This window comes from Alligator mississippiensis, chromosome 2 (assembly GCF_030867095.1).
Source record: "Alligator mississippiensis isolate rAllMis1 chromosome 2, rAllMis1, whole genome shotgun sequence".
NCBI classification, from domain to species: Eukaryota; Metazoa; Chordata; order Crocodylia; family Alligatoridae; genus Alligator; species Alligator mississippiensis.
This window is the reverse complement of record NC_081825.1, coordinates 84,764,382-84,787,364: the sequence shown is the minus strand read 5'-3', so window position 1 is coordinate 84,787,364 and position 22,983 is coordinate 84,764,382. Positions and strand designations below refer to the sequence as shown.

The 22,983-nt window shown below is 42.2% G+C and overlaps 1 protein-coding gene across 3 annotated transcripts in view; it reads right to left on the bottom strand.

The window, feature by feature from the left end:
- The window catches only part of SPOCK3 (SPARC (osteonectin), cwcv and kazal like domains proteoglycan 3), a 508,697-nt gene extending 486,196 nt beyond the window's left edge, over positions 1 to 22,501 (bottom strand). For 2 of the 3 annotated variants that reach the window (XM_059721899.1, XM_059721898.1), the window contains exons 1-2: positions 22,393 to 22,501; positions 22,063 to 22,251 (exon numbers count right to left, since the gene is read on the bottom strand). In XM_059721899.1, coding sequence (XP_059577882.1) covers positions 22,063 to 22,251 — 189 coding nt within the window. In that variant the 5' untranslated portion in view covers positions 22,393 to 22,501. The remainder of the gene's footprint in view (positions 1 to 22,062; positions 22,252 to 22,392) is intronic. The other variant, XM_019481419.2, reaches the window with a different exon arrangement.
- Positions 22,502 to 22,983: the final 482 nt, after the last annotated feature.

The following is a 22,983-nucleotide window of genomic DNA, read 5'->3' as shown; positions in this document are numbered from 1 at the left end:
ACTTTGCATATCCCATATTTTCCTTGCAAAGCTAGGATCATATGAGGCTAAGTACAGACATTACACTTTTACCAGCATAAGTGATAAGGAAGTGGTCTATACCCATAACAGAACAAGAAGTTCAGCACGCACAGACTGGTTTAAAATGGCAGAACACAGCCTAAGGTTTGCCCTTGCTCTCTCTACCTCCCCTCCGAAAAATGGTGAATGTGGGCTCTGTTCACTACTGATCTAAACCATACTACTTACAGAAAACTGCTTAACTTACATAACCCTTCTGGCAGGCACCAGTTGGGAGCAACAAGGGCTGGGTTCAAATTCTGGGGTACTTAATAAGTCTTCACTGTAGCTAGAGCCCCCACCCAGAAATCTGGGATCACTGAATTTGACGGGGTATCCAGAATAAAACTTCTTCTTCACAAGCAGTGTGAACACAGAGGACTTTTATTACTGAAAACAAAGGAAGACACAAAATGTAAATTTTAAACACTATCAACTACAAAGTACAGTCTCTAGTTTTCACCCCCTCTGGGGAAACTCCACCTATGCCCAGGCAGTCTGAGACATGACAGCTTACCCAAGAGTTAGTTCCAGAGACCTGCACCCCTATGCATGCTACTCGGTGAACGCAGAGGTGGCTGGCTCCAGCACATGGAGCTTTCCTCAGGTGGTATGCAAATGTAGTGGCTGTGTATGTGCAGCACCGGCAATAGAGGTGGCCCAGTAGGGGTTGTGCTCCTCACCACAAATGTGCAGCGCTGGCCAGAGCCACGCACTGCTAGGCACCAGTGCCTACACTGGGCATGAGCCCCCGCAAGCACCACCTGCTGTTGGGCCATGGGGGAAAGTGTGGGGGGAATCCCCACCCTCCCCCACACTCACACCCTATCCACCCGAGCTCTGCTCCCCAACCACCCCCTGGGCATGGGCTCTGCCTTACTGCCAGCTTCAGCCCATGTTCTGCGTGCCCACCCAGCTGCCCCTGCCACCCCCACCACTTCCCTCCCTGGTGCTAGGAGCAAGCAGGACACCAGGGAAGTGGAGCAGGCCCCCCAGCAGCTGCAGCAGTGGCAGCACCAGCCCTGCCTGGTAGCTGCATGCTGGCCAGGCCAGGCTCTTCTGCCCATAAGGGTGGGAGCGAGGTGCAATAGGGTATGTTGGTAGGGGATGTATATGTGGGTACCTCACTCCCACCTTGTGGGTGGAAGGGTTGAGTGGGGTACAAGTAGTTGGTGGGTGCCATGGGCTGGATGGAAGTTCCTGGTGGGCTGTCCTGGGCTAATGAGTGTAGGTCCTAGGGGCCCCTCATTGCTCCTTAGGAGGCTACAGGATGGCAATTTCCACTTCCACATGGTGGCTTGGGGGGGGGGGAGGGGGCACACAGCACCCCAAAATTACTAATCCTAACTCCCACAGCTCCAACTGGGGCAAAAAAAAAAAAAAAAAGTGCAAAAGTACTCAAAAGGGAAGCCAGCCCCAAACTGCAGATGGACTCAGCTACCCAGCTAGGTTAAGACACATGAAATGCTACAGCCACAGCAAAAGCAGGGACCAGGCTCCAAATCCTGACCCATACTTTACCAGGATTAGAGCCTGGTAGTTTGCTCCAGGGATTAAAGTATCCTCACAATATCATCCCACTACCCAAAATCCAGCAAAGCAAAGAGGGGACAAAAGGGAGAGGAGACGAGTCCCAGACTCTCTCTCCCCTGTACCTGAGGGTTCCCCTTTGCGTTGGTTCCTCTGGATGAGGCACTCCCTGGGGTCCACCCCAGCCCCCAATTCCTTCTTCCTATGCACCTGGCGTGACATCACCCCAAGCATTCAATTAGGGGCTTCCAGACTTGAAGTTTTTTCCTCTTAACCAATTAATTTAAATAAGAACGCTGCTCAGCTCAGGCAATGTGGCTAGGGGGGTCTGATCTTCCCTGCTGTTATGTGACCGAAACTAATTTATTTTGTTATTTACAGTACACAGCAGGGTATCCTAAACAAAAGCCGTAGATATCAAGACACAGGAGGGGGCTATTCTGCTCTCATGCTAACAGCCCTGTTTCTTTTCAGATCACAAGCAGCCAAGATACAGCAAATATGACTTAAATACAGCACATATGAAAAAAAAAAAAAAGAAATCATATTTAAACTAAATGCACACTTTGCAGCAGAAACAAAATAGCTAGCAACATGAAACTGGAAGACCTTTCCAGTGCAAAGTGGTTTGTACATTTTGTATGCGTTACACTTAGATCAATTCCACCTCAGGCTTTTTGAATTTCTGTACCTAGCCTGAAAAACAGGTCACAAAAATCCACTTTGCAAAGGAGATTGGTAGTTAAGTTGCATAATGGATATGAAAAGCCTTTAACTGGCTCTACAAGCTCATGGACTTGGGGCAGGGAGTCCTGTATCTACTACTGATTACATATAATAAACAAGATTTTGGTAGAGCAGTTTCCAAATACCCCACGTAAATACAAAACAAAAGCAGAGGCTTGTCAACTCTTTCCCCTATAAAATGGATAACAAAAACAAAAAAGGTTCACAAGGCTTTCATTTTTATTTCTAAAGGGTACTGGGGAAAAAAAAAAAAAAAAATCTCACTGCCAAAATTGCACTTATCACAAAATTTTAAATCGGCAACTCAGCAGTGTAAATGTAAAATAACAGCTTTCCTAATGGATGGAATGAGTGACAACAGAGTCCATCAATTTGTTGATATAAGTATATAAAAGGTCAATATAGTTTTTGCTTGTGCTAAATAACCAAACTTCTGCCTAGAGTGGACTACTTTTGCAAAAGATTTCCACAAACCCATTTTTAAAAGTATGAGAAGTTAAGGTATGGTATGGTGGGAAGCATCCATCCAGCATAGTTAATCTTGCCCTCCAAAGCTTGACTAATTCTATCCTAACCATACCATTGATCCAATAGAAGACAGCACCCTAAAGAATCCTTGCTTCTAAAAAAACAATATCTTTGAAGTTTTGGCTTTTGACATGTCAAGGAATTAAAAAACAGACAGCATCCTAAAATAATTTAATGATTAACTAGAAATGAATATCAGATTCAGTTACAAACAGTAGGCCAGACTTACCCTGGTGCTGCAGAGATCAGTCAGAAGCACTCCATTGAAGTTAGTGGAATAACTTTAGATTTAAGCACCCTGGTAAGAAGTCAGAATCTAGCCTACTATATAATAGATTATGTATGTCTGTGCGTGAATGCATATTCATAGCTAGATTACATGGGTAACTCAAATCAAATGTTCACAGCCCATACCCAAAGGGGTTCCAGATATTTTTAACTACTGTACATATCACCATTAAAATTAGAGAACACATCTGGCTTTGATGACATACAAATAAGTAAAGTGAAGCTCAAGTAACAAAGTGTTATCAGAGCACCAAGCCATACAGCTTTATTCACATGTGTGAGAGAGATGGTTTAGAGCTGTGAAAGATCATTAAATTTAAACACAAAGCAATATACAAAAATGTTACTCTGAGCAATGCATGACCTGAAATTGGTAATAACCGATTAAAACAGGGACATGAGTTGTGTGACCTAAATCAGAAGCTGAAGCAGAAAGTAAAAGCTGCAGCATTAAGTCCTTACATTTATAATAATGCTAGTGTAATTCTAAGGCACAATTACACTTAAGAGCTAAGTACTGCCAGTCAAAGCCAGCTGCTGAATCAATTCAGTCTTTAATAAGCAAGTGAACAGGCATTCATGTTTGATCCCAGAAATGCAACCACGTGCCTGCAGGGCTAAAGTCAGAAGTCAGGGGGCACTAGAGGCAGTCAGCTTGGACTAAGGATAGCCTGTACCCCCCGTGAGGGGAGGCACAAGGCATCATGGGATGCTGGGAGACTGAGTTAACTTGAATCTGGAAGGGACCTGGGACAGAAGTTCAATAAACCAATTTAACATAAATCAATTAAGTCTGATACTATATCCATTTAGGTTTATCTTAAACTGGTTACGGCCATTCTGAAAGAGGCTTACATGCACTGAACTTCTGTTGCGTTACAGGTTGGAACCAGTTTCCAATTACTTACTTCATAGGTAATTTCTGTTCCTAGGCAAGGTGACCTAATAATGAGGTAAACAAACAAACAAACAAACAAACAAACCTCAGGGTAACCAAAACTTTAAGCATATTTAGGGCAAATTAGTTTATATTATGTAATGTAACTGCAAAGGGGGGGGGGGGGGAAAGACAGACAGACTACAGTCACCCTATTAGTCCAAGTTCAACTTTTGACACTGTAACAATCTGTTAAATTAAATTTTTTATAAAAAGTTGTTATGATATACAAAATCAAAAACATATACAGGTATCAAACCCATGTGCAGAGGACCCCCATAGCATCAAGTTTCTCCTCCCTCTGCTTCCATTTTCTCCAAGGTACAAACCAAGATTGTCCGAAGTTAACTCCTTCACTCGGCAAGCTTCAGCTCCACTTCCCTCACAAGGGAGTATCTGCCACCCCAAAATGATCATCCATTGGGTTATGAAAGAGGGACTTCATAATTCCTTTCTATAGGGTACAACTACTACAAGCAGAGGCCCCAGGGGGAGGGCAGCAGGGTGGGGAGCCCTTCCCCACCATCCTCCATGGGCTCCAATCCAGCTATGGTGTCCATGGGGAAGGACGAACCAGTCTCAGCACTCTACTCTGGCCATAGCAGCCACTACCTCCCACAGGTTGCAGCGAAGGCTCAGGCATTGCTGAGGGAGGGGCAAAGGGGCTGCAGACCTGGGTCCCTAGCCCTGTGCGAGAGGAATGAACACAAGAAGCAGTTAAAAGGACAAAGTCTACCTTGCCTGCAGGGGCTGAAGCAGCCTGGAGAGCTGCTGGAACACCAGAGAGGGCAGAAGCTGATGCCCTGCCCCCTTTAAAGAAGCAGCTTGCATGTGCATGGGAAGGCTTAGCAGCTAAAGGAGGGGCAAGACCAACAGGAGAGAGCAAGAGAAAATCTAGTGGCAATGGAGGAGTGCAGGTACTGGGCGAGTCAGAACCCCGAGGGTGTCACAGATTTGGTGATAGCATTCTGGAGTAGGAGCAGGAGGCAGCGTACACAGTTAGTACAAGAGTAAGAAACTCTCTCCTAAAGCTTGTTATCAGAAGGCAAACAGAGAGGAAATCGGAAACTAAGGGCATGTGTATATGAAATGAGGGGCATGTGTGCATGACACTTGAAAGCGGGTTAAGTGCTTCAGCACTGCTTTAACAGGGTTGGTGTTCGCATGCGGTGGTATATTGCGCAATAATTCCAGCTGCTGTAGCACATTTGGCAGCATAATGCGCCTTAAATGACTTTGGGGTGCACCAAATTAAAACACCTCCAAGGAGTTTTAGTTTGCTGCCCTACAGTCGGAGTGAAGCACTGGGCTCAGTGCAACTCAAGCAGTCCATACAGGCAGCCTGGCAGCAGCCCAGGAAGACAGGCTCCACTGAAGGAGGGGGGGGGGGGGGGGGGGGGGGGGGGGGGGGGGGAGAAAAAAAGTGGTGAGCCTGATCTCCCAACCCCCTCCCCCCACATAAAGTGAATCTAAACTATCAAGAAGACTCATGCTGACAATTGTATTGTGTAATTCAATTATAAAATTCATAATTGTCACTAGTATAGTACTATGGCAAAATAAGTTAAACTTTAAAGATTGCGTGCGTATTTTTGAGACCATAAAATGCTTTGGCTTCTGCACACACATTTTGGATGAACAAGTGTCAGAAAGTATATATCTTAAGCAGTATTTTAAGACACCAAAACAATTCCTGCTTGGCAGTAAGTGTTCATAAAATGCAACATAAAGACTTTCTACTTAAGAAAAAATCAGCCACATTCAAATACATACTTAAGAGATCATATCCAGAGCTTCCCAAAGACTGACCTAGGTAGCTTAGGTAGAGTTTAAGAGACAAGTGTATTTTTATAAATACACATTAAGGTGTAAGTGCATTGTATAAATTAATTAATAATCCATGATACTGTAGGCAGTCTTCCCAGGATTACAAATATTACGAGAGAGACACGCACACAACTGTCAATCCTTCAAGATCATGGTGTATGCATGACGGGTCACCCACACCTTCAACACATCCACCTAGGCAAGAGTATGGAGGAGCGGAGGTTGCCAGGCCTTCCACCCCCTCTTCAGGCCACTGAGACAGAACCCAAATGCCAGACCAAATCCAGATGTTTGGTGCCTTGGTGGTTGCAGTTGTACAAGCATCTGGGAATTGAACCCAGGTCACCCGTGTACCAGACAAAGATTCTACCACTGAACCACAGGGAACTACCAAAAATATTACAAGAAATTTTTGAAGAAATAATTCTACAAGTTACATTACATCAGAATACGTAAAAGTTAAACTCCAAGGTTAAACATTAAAATATTCTCTTGTAAGCATTTAGTTGTTTCTAAACATCTGTCACATTTTCTACCCAAGATGTAACAGAACACTAATAACTTTGATATTTTCTCTTTCCAAAAGTTACACCTCGGGGACTGAACATATTGTAGCTGACAACACTGCATACTCCAGATGAAAAACTAGAATTGTCAACAAATTCTAAACTCCATTGTCACAGTTAATCCATATTACTCTTACACAGAAAAATATTTGAAGCAGTACTTGTCCAATTAGTGGGAATAAAGGAATTTGGAAGTGAGCTGAACTTCAGGGATACCATGAAGTCAGAGCTGAGAAATTTTAAAGCATTTTTGACCTTTTAAAATCTATTATAGACGAACTGAAAGATTTAGTGACCACAAAATCTTGGTGGGCTGTTTTTTGTTTGTTTGTTTTTTTAAATGTTCAACTTTAAACATGTAGAGCATGATTTTAGATGCGTCAAGCAGCACCATCTTACATAAAGGTGCTTCCTAAGAAAAAGATAATACGCTCCATTACCTCTAGTTGTGGCAGGCTCACAGCTAGAGTGATTTTGAGTTTACAACGAGTCAATTATAACACTTTAAAGAAAGTCATTTTTCCCCAGGAAAGGACAACACAAAACCAAAAGCCACAAATATACAAAGGGATGGGGGGCAGAGATATTGAGTAATGGGAAACAAGAAAAAAGGAACCAATCAGCTGACAGTAGCAAGCAGTTTTTCCTAAAAGTGAAGCAAGGATGGCCACAGAAGTTCAGATTCTGTGGAATCTCTCTCATCAAATTCAGATGTTACTCTACCACCAACTTTCCAATAAAAGACCCTGTCAGGACCTCATTTCTTGAATATCTAAATAGGGTTCTTTTTTGTTTTTTTTTTTTAATTGGTAGGCAAGTGTTATGATTCAGAGCAGAGCTGCACCTGTAAACTCACTACCTCTTTTGGCACTGTACAATATCAAACATTTTCCCACGTACATTACCTCCAGCAATATTGACTGGTTGAGTCCTATTACATAACCCCTCTTCAGACAGTGTGACCAGCTGATAAAGTGATGGGCAACGGCTTATTCAAGACAGTAGGTTTTATGTATCCATAGGAACATTACAAGCACAGATACAAGGGACAAGCGACAAGAGCTGAAGCACATCTAACAAAATTTAGCCATTCTTTGTGAATGGTGATTCCATGCGAGTTAGGAACCTACCAAGCATTAAAAAGCTGAGTTAGGAACCTACCAAGCATTAAAAAGCTGAGAAATTTGGGCTGAACACATGTTTCAAGTCCTATCATTCTTTGGACTTGAAATAAAAAACAGTATTTCCCATCTATATAGCAGTTAAAAAAAAAAAGTTGGAGTACCTTAGAAAAGAACAAAATGGATTCACCATCATTTGGAGCCTTTAAAATAAGATCAGATGTCATAGAAATTTCTCTTAGAAATTGAGCATTATTGAATGGATTTTCAAGACTGGGAAGCTGATTCATAGTGATCTTTTCCAATCCTCATTCGCTACCCAACAGCTTCTTGCTGTGCCTTTTCAATTTGCTGGGACCCGGGGAAACATGCACCAGCAAATTTAAAGCCCTGTAGTGCAACATTTCAACTGCTCCACTAGACCCTTGATCATGTCTTTACCATGCTATACATTCAAATTAAAACACAGTACAAACAAGCCAAAGACGTTTCACGTTAAATGTGGTTTGCCATTTTAATCACGTGATCTACTAGGTGAACGTATCATCTTATAACTTAACATGAAATTAACACATTACTCACAGAAATTTAATGTCTGCCTGGGTCCTTAGATGCCAGACTGGTACATTTTGGTTACATGCTTATGGCCAAATTAAGTTACTAAAAGTATAGTGTAGAGTAAGTTTAAAGTGGACATTAGGAAGAGCTTTGATTATGGGAGTGGTTAAGCTGTGGCACAGACTTTTGGAGATGTTGTTGAATCTTCATCCCTGGAAATTTAAGAGCAGCTTAAATAGACATTTGACTGCAATGGTTTAATCAGGGATGATCCTTCACTGAGCAAGGGGCTGGTCTAGATGACCTCATTTAGTCCCTTCTAGCCCTACCTGCCTATAATCCTATTAATTTAGGGTCAGAAAGCTACATTCTCCCAGATTTGAATGGCAGGGATGCATACCTCTGCAGCATGGGGCAGTTTTCACCTGTGGGATTACCTGTGCATATCATACAACAGTTCCCTATCACTGCAGGAGCATCGGTGCTACTTTAGTCATTCCTTGAAGGAGGGGGGGGGGGAGGGAAGGGGGAAGGGGTTGTTTGTTTGTTTATCTGAAGCACACAAATTTAGTCTCCTACGGACTGAAATGTTTTTAGCCTAGCAAAGTCTTTGGGCTCAATACGGTGTACCTAGGAAAAACAATGACATACAAGATGTAATAGAAGATTGGATGATCCAGTGGTTCCTCCTGGCCTTCCTACAACTACATTGTTGTGGAGACATCCTCTGGTTCCTGAGCTTGAATGAACTGGTGTATATATTTTGCCTTACAGACATAAAAGGGTTACTTAGTATAACAAATTCTAAGCATTGTTCATTTCAGCACTGATTGACTGGATTCTGTCTCTAACCAAGGTGTTTGATGTGTAAGGGTTAGTTCTACAATTAAGCCAACAATACAGTGATCAAATAGACATGTAAGCTAAAAATGTATACATGCATCTCCTATATTGTTCTCAAAAAGTAGTGAAAACAGCAGCCCCAATTCACTATTTAGCCATTATAGATTTAAACTCAAATCACATTAATATACTTTTCCCCTGTATTTAAGAGAGGTCAAAATGAGAAGAAAGTTCTCCTCTTATCATTCCCAAACAGCTTTCATACCTAAAAGGAATTCTATCAGCAACACGTACTCAAATTTCAGTGCTACTCTTCTAGCTAAAGACAGCTTCAGCTTTTTAGAGGGCCTCAGGGTCCTTGCTTTCCTAAATGGCCACTCAGACAAATGAAGGCTTGCTTAAGAGATGCCACTTCAGACAAATTCATAAGAGAACAATCCTCTGCTGCTCTAGCAGAAACAAAAAGAAAGAAAGCAAGAGAGCATGATCACAAAAAGCTTGTCTTGTAGCAAAACCTGAAGAATAATTTAGCTTTGCACAAGTTCCTCACCTCATTGCGAGTGACCCAACAATCCTGATCAGCATCACCTTTCAGATTCAAGTCCTTATTGCTTTGTCTCAGGGCAGAGATAAGACAAATACAACAGTAAGAGTAGATTAGAATACAGAGGTAAAATTCTCTCTCCCACAGTCAAAAGTCAATGGGAGCTTTACCAATGACTTAATACAGGCAGGATTTTATTCCAGATTTTCCCATTTCCCATGCCCATGTTTCTTCCTGTACCTTGAACTAAGTGTCTCCAATAGGTCATTATTTGCAAACCGCAAAATAATCAGATTTACTTGTATGAAATAGGGAATGCAATCAGTGAATGACACCAAGAAAAAGCTAACAAGTAATAAAAGATAATTGCTATAAGGTAATGAAGTACAGTACATTGTTTTAATATTACAAGTTGTTGCAAATAACTATAATCTAAAAATTAATTATTAAAATACCTAGAAAAATTAAATGATTATTAGCATATATGGGCAAATCCTATTCCACCTGTTCAGCACATTAAGTAGATTTAGTATGCCTAAATGTGATCTTTCCCACCTTGCTCAAGTCCCTGAAAACCGTGACAAAAAAAAAAAAAAAAAAAAAAAAAAAAAAGCAACAAGGAAGGAGTAACCCAAGTCTTGAAGCAAAGGTGGTGGTGACTTGTTACAGTAATAGAAATGGTCTATAGTAATAGAAATTTAATATTTTAAGGGATTAAGTGTGACCTTATTCCATTGTATTCAGGTGCCTTATCAGGGGAACAGGGTCTGGTGACATCTCCCTTGTGTTCCTCACCCCACCCCTCACCCTCCTTCTGCAAGGGGCACATGGGACCATAGGTGGATTTATGCATGGGCCAGCACAACTGGTCCTGGGGTCCGGATCCAGCATGGACCTGTGGGTGGGGGAGGCTGAGGCTGTGGCTCCTACTGCAGGCTGGGGGGGGGGGGGGGGTGTCACACATCCCATCCCACTCTGGCTGCTGCTCCTACTGTGCCACCCAGGAATGGAAACCATGGCTGCAGAGCAAGGCACAAGCCCAGGACCCCAGTGACTCTTAATCCACCTCTGTGGACGGTTTTATCTGTCTTGTACATCGGTTTCCTGATGCTGTATAGGGTCAGACTGGGAACAGTTGTAACATGAGCCAGCATGGACCTGTGGGTTCTCCTGCCTGCTTTAGGCTGGATCAACAAGCCTTAATGCAGGAAAAGTGTGTGCATGCCACAGCCCTCCCAGTCTGGTTGTGCACAGGGCAGTTTTACCTAGTAGTAAGTATACCCAATTGAGAAAGAAGTAATTTGAGCACAACAGGTTTTTGAATGTGGCAGCACCCCACATGGTTAGAACTGTTGTAGAGGAGTTCTGCAACTGTAAAGGAGGTTGAGAAATCAATGTTCCAGGAGTAGCTATGCCCACAGTGCAGTGTAAAGATCAACAGTTAGAAGCCCAGTGTCCACCTTTCTCCCCCTGCCACACTGCCCCCACAGCCCTAGATCACAAAAACAGCTCTCCAGCCCAGAGCACCTGAATATATTGGACAGGGCCATGCTCACCAGCAGCAGAATGAAGCCAAGCTCCACAACTGGTTTAAAGCAGCTGGAATAAAAGTTTGTGGAGAGGATGCAGAAAAGGGAGGAGTTGATGCTCTCTAGTTAGAGGGTGTGATGTCTAGCTGCATAGCAAAATGGAGGGTATTTTTTTTCCCCATGCATCTGGGTGTGGCTCGTTGTCACATGAAGCTGTGATGAATCCCTCCCCCCCCCCCCCACCTGTTGCTACAGGTGTTGGGGGTGGAAGGGGCAGGGTATGCCTTCCTCACAAGCACTGGGTGTTGACTGACATGTGCCAGTGCTCCTTCTGGAAAGGAAAACTAGAGGTTCCCAATTAAAGGGTCTTGCCCCCTACTCAGGGTCAGCCCAAAAATTAACATTTCTTTTGATCCCAGAAGTGGCACCACATGGTCAGACTCTGAGGTTGTTTGACTTTTTCTGTAGCAGGGGGTATGGCCCTTTTCCTTGAATTTCTCAAGTGCATAAAACAACCCCCGTAGCAACAGGACACTGACAACCCTCTACCTGCTACTTTATCTGGGGCAAGTTAGGCGTGTTCTTGGCAGTCGTGGGAAATATGCCTTGTACTTGTGCAATGGGATCAATGTCTAACCTATTCCTAAAGATATAGGAAAGACTTGAATGGGATGGATTGGATAGAGATGGACTCCAATCCGGGAGGTTGGACTAAAGGATCTCTGGGCCAAGGACAGAAATTTTACATAGCCTGCTATAAGTGATCAGAAACCAGTTCAAATCTGTAACACAATACAAGTTCAGTGAGCAGAAACCACTTTCAAAATGGCTGAAATCAGTTTAAAATAAAGCCTGGATGGATGTAGAATCAGACTTAACTGATTTAGGTGCAATTGGTTTATTGAACTTCTTTCCCAGAACCCTTCCAAATTCAAGTTCACTCTCAGTCCCCCAGCATCCCAACACGTTTTTGCACCTTCCCTGCACCACTCCCCACCCCACCCCACCCCCAGCACATACACCCCAGGGTGATGGGCAGGCTAGCCTGGGCCCAAGCTGTCTGCTCCAGTTGAGCAGGGAGGCATGCTCTACCATGCTCTGGCTTCTGGCCTGGGCCACTGCAGGCATGTGCCTGCATTTCTGGAATCAAAAGTGAATGTCTGTTTACTTGCTTATTGTTCAATCTATGCAGTTTGAATCAATTCAACTGGGCTTTTTGACGGTCTGTACTTAACCCTGGAGGTCCCCTTCCTACTTTTCTATGGTTATTAGTACTCTGCATTACCAAAATAAACGTACCCAAAATAAATATGGTAGGTTTTGGTAGTGAACATAATCAACTGGAGATTGAAAAAAAAAAAAAAAAAAAACTACCCACAAACCGCTTTGGTTTTAAAAATTACTTCTAAACTTCAGACATGCTAGTTTGCAAAAAAATACTGCAGCAAGTACAATTTTCAATGTCTATTTGGGGGGGGGGGAAGAAATGCAATCTAAAACTGAACAGTTTTATTCTCAGATAATGTGATTTAGGAAGGTTTTTTGACATGAGAATTATTTGGTTTTCTGTCATGAAAAAAAAAATGTTTAAAAGGATCAGTCTAAAGTTTGCCAGTAAACTAAATATGCTGGCTCTTCAAATAATTTAATTTTTGGTACTTTAGACATAGCATCTCTGCAGTGGCTAGCAATAGAAAGTAACCATGAATTACAAACGTAAGGGAAAAAAGGAAAGGTAAAAACCACACACTTGGCCTTTTCTGCAGGGGTGGGAAGGTTATGTATTTATTATTTCACTTGACAGTGGATCCCAGTTTCAGTTGCTCTCCCTGCTCAATGAGAAAAATTAAGACTACCACAGAGAACTCTTGCAGCTTCTGCCCTTGCTACCACCTACTGCAGTATTACAAAGCCATTTACACAACACTAAAGTAGGCACAGATGGCAAGAGTTAATCCTAATAAGATTTAGTGGTAAAACTAGACAAAGAATGGATATCCATATCCACTAAAAACACACACACACCCCAAAACTTACAGCAAGTAAAATAAAGATTATTGTTCAGAGAAAGGGAGATAAAGGAAGATGAAAACAGTTATCTGCTTTACCTTAGTTATGAAGCCAAATCTAAAGCATATTACAGTTTACTTAAATCCTAAATATCAGCCTTATAAAGAACTTCTGAGCTAATGACTTCCATGAGAGTTTAAACATTTAAAATTAAAACAGTCATTCTGGATTAGTAGACTGCTTTTAAATAAAACAGTTCTCAGTTTAAGAACTCCACCAAAATTGAAAGAGGCATTTGTGCAACTGAGACTAAAACAAAAACAAAAAAAAAAAAAACCAACACACACAAACCAAACAATTGTCATACAGTGTAAACTGCTAAGGTGCTTCCACATTTTCTCATCATCCAAGTTTTCCCCATTTTTTCCTCTTTAAAAAAAAAAAAAAAAAAAAAAAAAAAAAAAAACAAAAACCACCACACACACACAAAAAAAAACCATAAAAAAAAAAAAAGTCACCCACTATTAAAAGTAAGGAGCATATAAAAACAGCCACTGGTAGTTTTATTTTCAAGTTAAAAATACTAGGTTTTTTAAAAAGTAAAACAGAAAAAAAAAAAAATGGTCACTTATAAATGTTAGACAGAAAATGGTCTTACTGTGTCATTTGAGCTTTCACTATTTCAAGAAATGCTCCCTCTTCCTACAACTGAATGAATGAAAGTATGGCCTTTCAAACTGAAAGAAACCAGCATCACCACAGAACAACCCGAAAAGCTTGAACGTCTGAACATTCACCTGTCACATGGCAAAACAGGCTCAAGTCCCTTGTCTGAATCAGGAGAAGGCAGAAATTAAGACTTCATCTCCTTATTCCAAGCAATTTTCATAAGTACTGCAGGCATTTCAGGATGGGTAGGTGTGGGCCTCTCAAATAGGAATGCCATACAATTTCTTGATACTGGTATATTTCTCCAAAAAGTTTTTTTTGACATGCCTGATGTAAACCAATTTACAGCCCTACAGGCTGGATTTGTGACACAGGCCAGTATACCATCCACACTCGACCCACAGATTGAGCCACTGCCACCAGATTATGTAGCACAGATCCAGAGCGGTTGCCACCAGGGTTCTGCTGCTCCTGGAAGCCTCTCTGCCACTCCAGGACACAAGCTGGAACTGATGCCCTGTACAGAGCACAGGCACATCCAGCTCTCTCTACATGCTGCCTGTAGGTCACTAAGTGACCCATGGGCAGCATCGGAAGCTGGGCAACATGGCTCCATAGGCCGGAATAAGCCCCAGGACACTGACAACTGTAGTTTAAAAGATTCAGTGTTCTGGGAGATGTTAGAAACATGCTATATTTAAAAAAAAAAAAAAAAAAAAAACCACCAGCAAATTAGCAGCTATTACAGGTCAGAAAAGGAAAAAAAAAAAAAAAAAGTGTATAGTGCACCTAACTTACAAGTCAGCCATAATACAAAAGTAGCAAAAAAGCATGAGTAACTTATATTTAAAATTTTGACAATGACAAGTTAGAAACAGTAAGGAAAGATTAGGGATTGCTTTCCTTGTCCAGTTCTAAGATTTATTTCATCTGAAGTACCTTTATTTATGGTTCTTTCTCCTCCTCTTTTCTCACACATCCATATGCAATTGCTTTTACACTATAAAACACACTCCAGGATTATGGTTGACAGAAAGCAGCTGTCTCTGTGCTAAGTATTTCAGAGGCCAGAACTAGTTTAAGTTTTCTTCCTACTCTCTCAACACAAAAATCTGTTACTTAATAAATGAAATCTTGATAGATAACCTGTAGGATAGCCATTTTCATATTGTCCTTCAAAGCTCAGAACGATGATATGCAGTGCTAAGAACAGTTGAATATTTGAGACAGTGTGACACTGTAGTACATTTCACATTGTCTAAATCTACACAGACATGAGGAGGAGAAAAGGACAAGTTTTCTCTTGTCTACATGAAGAAAAACAAAAAGTACACCAATGTAATAAGGACAAAATTCAGGAGGCAAGTAGAACAGGACTAGAGAACAATGAAACACTACAACTACAGCCGCTGCCCGAGAGGCACTGGCCATTCTGCAGAGTATGGACCAATATTCACCCAGGTTAGGACCTCAAGACCTCTGCAGAAGAATAGCATTTAAGAAAACTGAACCAGATTCCTAGCAGTAAAAAAGTAAAACCAAGATTATAATGTTGCTTACATTATTCATGCAGTCTTAATATCATACTGGTTGTTTAATACCACAATTTATCCGAATGCAGTCTTCATTTACAAGAATGACACATACGTTCTAACACATGCATTCTCCCATCCTTGACACAACACGAAGTTACTGGATTTGCTTGCATACCATGCCCCCAAATAAGACGTTCACCTTGTTTTTGGGAAGGCAGAATAGAAGACAAAAAGAATTTTCCAGAGTTATGGCTGTCTGGGGCAGGGACAGAGCCTAATCCTAAACTGTCTAATCAGGAAAGGGAGGGTGAGCTTAAGATCGGGTTCTGTCCCTGTTCCAATTCAGCTGAGAAAGAGTTAAAACTGCAGCCAAAAGTCTGGACTCTGCCCCACCCTTCATGCACCTACTCAAGAAAAAGGAACAGCATCCATCTCCATGCTTCTATTCTAGGCAGAAATAAAATCAGTTTCCCAGCTTAAAGACATGCACTCCAAATTTTGGAGGACTAATTTTTCAGGATACAGCGCATGTGGTATGCAAATAATTACTAGCAAACTATGGCTAAAGTAACAGCTGCAATTACAACTAGCCCACAAAGGTTCAGTAACACAAAAACATACAGTTCTATAGTCAGGTATTTGAAGTCAAACTCTGCATCACAGACTCAACCAAAAACATTAGAAAAAAGATTTTTTTTTTTTTTTTTTTTAAATATACAATGGCTGACCTTACTTTATTGTTAAAAGATCGGCACCATTCATGCTCCCATTTTAAACAAAATGCCTGGTCTGGCCTACATCAAGGAATACTGATTTCCTGTCACTTCCAACAAATTAACAGAAACTGAAGAGGTGTCTGTTTAATCATTTTCAGGTACCCAATACTCTACTATAGACACCAAAATCTTTCAGTGCTTTCCCATTGTTACCAAAACAAAATGCAAGAGGTAGGGAGGCTGCCACGGTTCCCCTCTAGGGCCTCTTTCTAGATTCACTAAAGGATCTGCTACTTGACATGGCATGGAAGCATCAGGTTCACTTTTCCTACAGACTTCAATTTCTACCTAGATAATTCCAAGGATCTCTCTAATGTCTTTATTTATCCAAATAGTGCAGAGTCCTGTTCATCTCCACTTCCTGTATATTGTATCAGACTAACAGCTCAAGTTTCCCCACCCCAAGGAAACATTTGCTTAGGAATAGAATGTTGTAATGTAAAAGAAAGCAGAAGTTGATAAAAGCAGTAGATTTCATATAAAATATGAAACTAAATGTGTCAACTAAAATGATTAAATAATCCTAAGTGCCAAAGTCAGTAGGTCTTTTTTACGTATTTCAAATAAGAAGGGTCTTTGGAACCATGCTTCAGCCACTGAAATTTCAATACATGGTAGTTTGTTATTTAACTTACTGCAATGAAAGCCTACTTGCCAGTTACTGCTCAATTTTAATGATTGTGGAAAGGCTTCCACTATACAATGACAACAACAATGAAAACAGCACCCATGGAATACAGCTAGGACTTCACCATATTTTAAATATCTTTAATGGCTGGTGGCTCCATCCTCAGAAACTCAAGTTCTTCAGTAGATCAGCATGTTTTGAAGGCCCTGTTGGTCATTACTGCTTAAATAAAATATTTAAATTCAAATTTGAAGAAGTGAAACAAAGATGCTCCCCAAATTTAAGAATTTCGTCCTGTTTACAGAGATAACTGTCATTGTTAATCAAGAAGCAAGCATACAAACTAACTATTAAACAAGTTCCAATTCCAAAGTCTATCTTCCCTATTTAATTCTAACAAAAATGCTACAATATGCATCAGATACCTGTATCGGTTAAACCAGGGATGGCAAAATCATCTTGTGCCCTGGGCCGGATCTGGACCATGGTGATCCTTGCAGGCCAGATCCAACCCTGAATATGAATTGGTCCAGCCTGGGAGCACATGGTAACAGCGGAAGTAGCTCCAGTCCCAACCCGGGGCATCCAGCAGCTCTGGCTCAGGCAAAGAATACACAGCAATGGCAGCAACTCCAACATGGGGCAGCAGCTGCGGAGGTTTTTCACTGTCACTGCTGTGACTAAGCAGCTGGCAGATGACCAGTCATCACCACCAATTTCCATCTGCCCTCTGATACCCCAGCTGGCCAAACAGATTAGCTCTATGGTCATACATTTAACACCCCGGAGTTAAACAAAAATAATGCCACTCACCTGAAATACTGGACTCTTAAAAAAAAAAAAAAAAAATTTTTAAAGCAGACAAGCCAAGCAGAGTCATCTCAAAAACACTGTACAATATAACTGGAAGGGAAGAAGATGGGAAGTATGATAAAAAAAAAAAAGTTTGAAACCAAGAGATGAGGACTAGAAAAACCCTAGCTTTCATCAAGATTTCTTCTGACACGTTGCTTACTATTTCTAGCACTGCCAGTAGGATGCATTTGATCCACAAATCAGGTAGTGTTTAGAACATTACAACCATGAGATTGTAGAGCATAATGCTATTGTTCACAATTGCCAAAACTGATTGCACACTTTTTTAAAGCCTTTCAAGTTGTACCTTATGTAAAAGTATGAGGGGGGGTGTCTTATATAAAATACAACTTGAAAAGCTTTAAAAAGAAGCGCACAATCAGTTTTGGCAATCGTGAATAATAGCATTATGCTCTACAATCTCATGGTTGTAAAGTTACAAATATTAATATATATTATTTATAAGTAAAGCTGACATGAGAGAATGATTTGCTCCTGAAGCAGCCACTTTAATCTAGTTCATCAACTGAAAGCACCATAAATCCAGCAGATCTGGCCAAGAAAAGAAGCTGTTGCATAGCACCTGCCACACTACCATCATTCCAAATCAGGAGCAGATAGGGTTTAGTTAAATGAAATGGAGACATGTCTGGGTCCTCCCTGAATTCTGACCTTCTCTGTGTTAGAGCAGCACTTACCAGAGAGCTGGAAGCCAGCATAAAAGTGCAGCAGCCCAGAGACTGCTTTATTTCATGCTGGGTATTTGGTCTGCACCTAGTAAGCAATTAGACTGAGACGGTATAAAAATGCTTCAAGTCACAGTTAAGCTCCACTTTCTCCATAGCTGTCCAAAGTCCAGATTAGATACAGCCTGTAGTCACATACTTTGGTCAGATACAATAGCACAAGAATAAGAATGCGTACGCATCAACAGATCTATACAAGTCTTTAACAAACATTCTATCCCCAATTTTTGTGCAAAAAAGAATCCTAATGACATCAACAGGGGTACTGCACACAAATCAAGGTCAGGCAAACATACTTCCAACATGCACCCCAGCTTTCCACTTTTACAGCAAGGTAACTCGGAATAGATTTGTCAAAAGACAAAAACCTAAAGTGAAGACATTTAGTCAAAAGGAAGAAAAATAAGATAACCAGTTACATGTAAATCCACGAGAAGTAATAAAGATTCAGTAATGTATTATTGTTATTGCAATGTTAAGAAATAGAATTGTATTAATTAAAAAAGTTCTTTATAGTGCTGACACCAGAAGAGATATTTAGTTTTAGTTTAAAAATATCCCATGTTTATGAAAAGTTCTTTCAGAACTACCCTATATACTCTTTCATTATAAATTGAAAACAAAATAATTCTATGAAAACTGAAGCAATAAGCCAGAAGTAAAGGTTATCATCTTTCACATAATCAATTTTGTCAGTTAACTCATAGGTTGAGCTTCAAAATATTTCTCTACACACTAGTACTTTACCTCAGCCACACATCTGCTAGGGGTTTTAAGTAAGAGGACAGCTTGTTGATCTAAATAATGCTATAACTGAATTCACAGGCTTCATACCCAACTTTTCTATTTTAACTTTATACAAGAGTTACTCCTACATATAATGTTTAAAGTATATTGGTTCTGTGTTACTCTGTCCTAAGGCAACAGGCAATATTTTGATCTCCCTTAGGGGAGGTCATTACTACCCAAGACTTCATAGATCAATTTAAAGTTCTGAGCGAAGCATAGCAATGTCAGCAAATTTTATTAAGTATGCCATATTTTACAGCTTCAGTAAAATACTTTTACCAAGAGTTATTGTTAAAAAATGGACAGCAATTCATAGCTGCCTACATTTGAACAGCAATCTACAAGAGTTAATTCAAATTAAAATTATGCCAGTTGTATTCCATGAATTACTAAAAAGCACCAAAAGCTAATATTGTGTTGTACTGACCTGTAATGCTAAGATGTTCTATACCACACACTAACCCTTACTTTGTATAAGAAAAATAGAATCTTTGCTAAGCCAACAGCTTTATAAAAACAAATGAAAAGAGCATATTTATAAGGACAGCCTAAAAAAGTATTCTGCACACAGCACTTGTTCAGAACAGTTACCTTTAAAACCCATGAGGATCACTACTTGTCACAGAGTAAATTATCTGGCTAATATCCTGTATATGCCAGTAGGCACCCAAGAGACAGATATTAGATTGTACTAAGCTTCTCTAACATCACAAAATATACTTTATATAAATGACCAATTGTCCAATTATTTTTAAAAAGAAAGCCTTAAGTAGTTATCTCTCCGTTTACCATATCAATCACATATTTCAGGAAAATAAGTAAAACAAGCTGATTTAGAGTATGGCAACCTAAAATCTTCTCCACCTTGCCCCCCTCCTACCCCCAGGCCACCCCAGGTAGTTAAGAGTTAGTCAAAGCAAAAATAACTTAGCTTTAACACAACAACATTGATTCTTAATATTTAACAAACATAAAACAATGGAAGTGAATTTTCCCATTACTGAAACAGTAGCTCTGTTTCTTAGTCATATAGCCTTAATTTTCAAGTTTACATCCCTCATGCACAATATACATTAAAGTACAGTAACAATTTTCTACAAACAAATCAGAGTGCTCCCTTAGTATAGCAAAAAAGAATTTCACCAGAACCATTTGAGTCCACTATAACAATACATCATCACTGACAAACTAGAGAAGGAACTTGTTGATACTGGAGTCCCAAACCAGAACATCCCAACAATAGAACAACAGGAATCCAATGAGCAAACGACATGAAACAAGCACTATAAGACACTGGACTTCATATGTCGGAACTGAAATTTGAAGAAAAATAAGCAGCATACCAAAGATAATGGAAAGCATTCATTCACGGTCACAATGAAGGGAGCAAAAACTTGAAACACATAACAACCTTGTAGATTCACTTGTTATGCCAACAGGAAATAAAAGCAGAAGTGTTCTCTCAGAGGTAAGAGCTCTTGGAGAAAGCTTTCAAACTGATGTACATAGAAAGAACTAGGGCTAATGGTTAGACATATAGGCCATCTGTAGCCTGTTTAAAATGGGCTGTGTGGTATGATCTATTTTTGAAGCTCCTTTCAGAAAACATTTTAAGAAAAGGAGCAGCACCATACATATACATCCTGTTACTTCACCGATACACCTTAGGACTTCTTAGCACTGCAAAGTGAAGACTAAAAATCGAATCAAATGCAAGGTATTCACAATACATTTCTGAGTCAGAAATTAGTGTTTTGCAGGGGAGAGAGAGAGAGACGCACTATATTTTGAATAGCTGCCATTAGCCTTATTTCAGGGAATGAAATCACTGCCCTTCCATTTTATACAAGTCATGATTTAATCAAGAACCGATTTATGAAGTCAAATCTGATTTCTATTAATTGCCTGCACAGGCAACGGATTTTTCACTATTCTTTTCTCTTACTTTGTCCCTTCAGCGACTCTTGCAAGTTTCATGTTTGGCTACAGAGGAGAAGGAAGCTGTGCACTGATTAAGCAAGTCTCTGTCATTCCAACATGGGAGGGGGTGGGGGGAAAAATAGCTGGCCAGGTGAGAAATACCCCAGTGAACATACTCTTGACTGGCTCTGGATGGCTGCCTACCGGACATCCCAAACACTGGCAATGGAAGAGGGTAGTTTATTACAAGGCTCCTCTCAAATGAGGTGGAAAGAATGACAGACGTGTCACAGCTAACAGTGCAAAAGCAAACAGATGCCAGCCCCCCCCTCCACACAAGCCTCCCTTCCTAGGGTAATCCTTTGCAAAAGCATCCATAGGCAGTGGCACACCTTAACACTTTTTACCATCACAGCCTTCAGCATAAAAGACTGGGCAGAGAGGAAAAGGCGGGGAAAAAGAGAAAATGCTCATTGTATCTCAAAAGTTAAAAAATAAATAAATAATAATAAAAAAAAAAAGTCACCTGAACAACAGATCCGGGCTTTTACAATGGGGCAGGTGCCTCTTCCCCACTGGCAGAGCTGGCATCTCCTCCCCCCGCAAAAGTTCCTGAAAAGGGTCCATTAGACTGATCCTCCAGCAGGACATGGGGGGAAATTGCTGAGCAGGATGGGGGGAGGGGGGGGCAGGACCCTGGTGGGTGCATACATGCAGACAGGCAGATGCATGTGTGTGCGCGGGTGGGAGGAAGGGGTGCAGGACCCTGGGGAATATGTGGGACGCTGGTGGGACCAAGTGGGGGTGAAGTGGGTGGGACCCTGGGGAAGGGGAGGAGGGGTGATTCCCACAGTGCAGGAACATCTTTCCGCCCAAAGTTGAGCCCGCATCTCACCCCAGGGGCTGTTTTTGACCACACTGGGGAGACGGGTAAGCAGTGCTCGTGCCAGTCTGTGCCCGCAGCCGCCCCGGGGTGCGCTCGCCTCTGGCCGCGGCCGGCAGGTGGGCGCGGGCAGGGGGAGGGGAGCCGCGAGGCGCGGAGATGGATCAACTTACGTCTCGGAATTTGTTCCACTGCCCGACCTCCTTGTCGTACTGGGAGATGGTGGTGAGCCACTGCTTATCATCCAGAAAATTACCGCCGGCCGGCCTGCCCCCGGCCGCCGCCGCCGCCGCGGCCGCCAGCGCCTGACTGCACCAGGCTGCTGCACACACGCACATGAAGGCTGCTGTTACCTGGAGCATCTGTGCAAGGACACACACAAAGCGGGAGGGGGGGGTTACCCAAAATATGCCGGGAGCTCGGGGCGGGGGCGGGATGGAGCAAGGGGGTGCATCCGTGTACCCCCGCCCCTGAAGGGGGGATGAGGGGGGCCAGCCCGTCACCTTTGCTGCGAGCCCCGCACAACGCCGACTACGAAATGCGGCTCGGCGCTGCCGCCCCGGCTCTTTCTGGAGCTGCCGCACGCGCCGCCGCCGGGAGCCGGCCACTCAGCTCCGCGCGCCCCGCCCCGCCCCGCCCCGCCCCCGGCTCGGCTGCGAGCTCGCCCGCCCGCCCGCCCCCGCCCCTCCTCGCCCTCTCGCCGAGACAAACTTTCTCCAAGTTCCTGCGCTCTGGGAGCCTGTGCCTCACGCGGGCCATAGGGATGCTCCGAGAAAAGCTGCCCCCAGGCAGGCCCTGCCCCAGCCAGCCTTCCCAAGGGATTTAGGTATCTCAAGGCGCAAGGCAGGCGCTTCTCCCAGCGTCATCAGGCTTCTAAGGCAGCAGGCCAGGTTCTTTGAGGAGGTGAGGTCGCCGGTATGAGACCAACTCATCTCAAAGAGACAGCATCTCCCCAAAAAACCTGGCGCACCTACGTCCTTAGACCAGTGGTGGGCAAAATGCAGCCCATGGGCCGGATGCAGCCCGCCAAGCCGTTGTAACTGGCCTGTGGGGCCCCCAAAAAATTTAGAAAATTAACATTTATCTATCTCTGG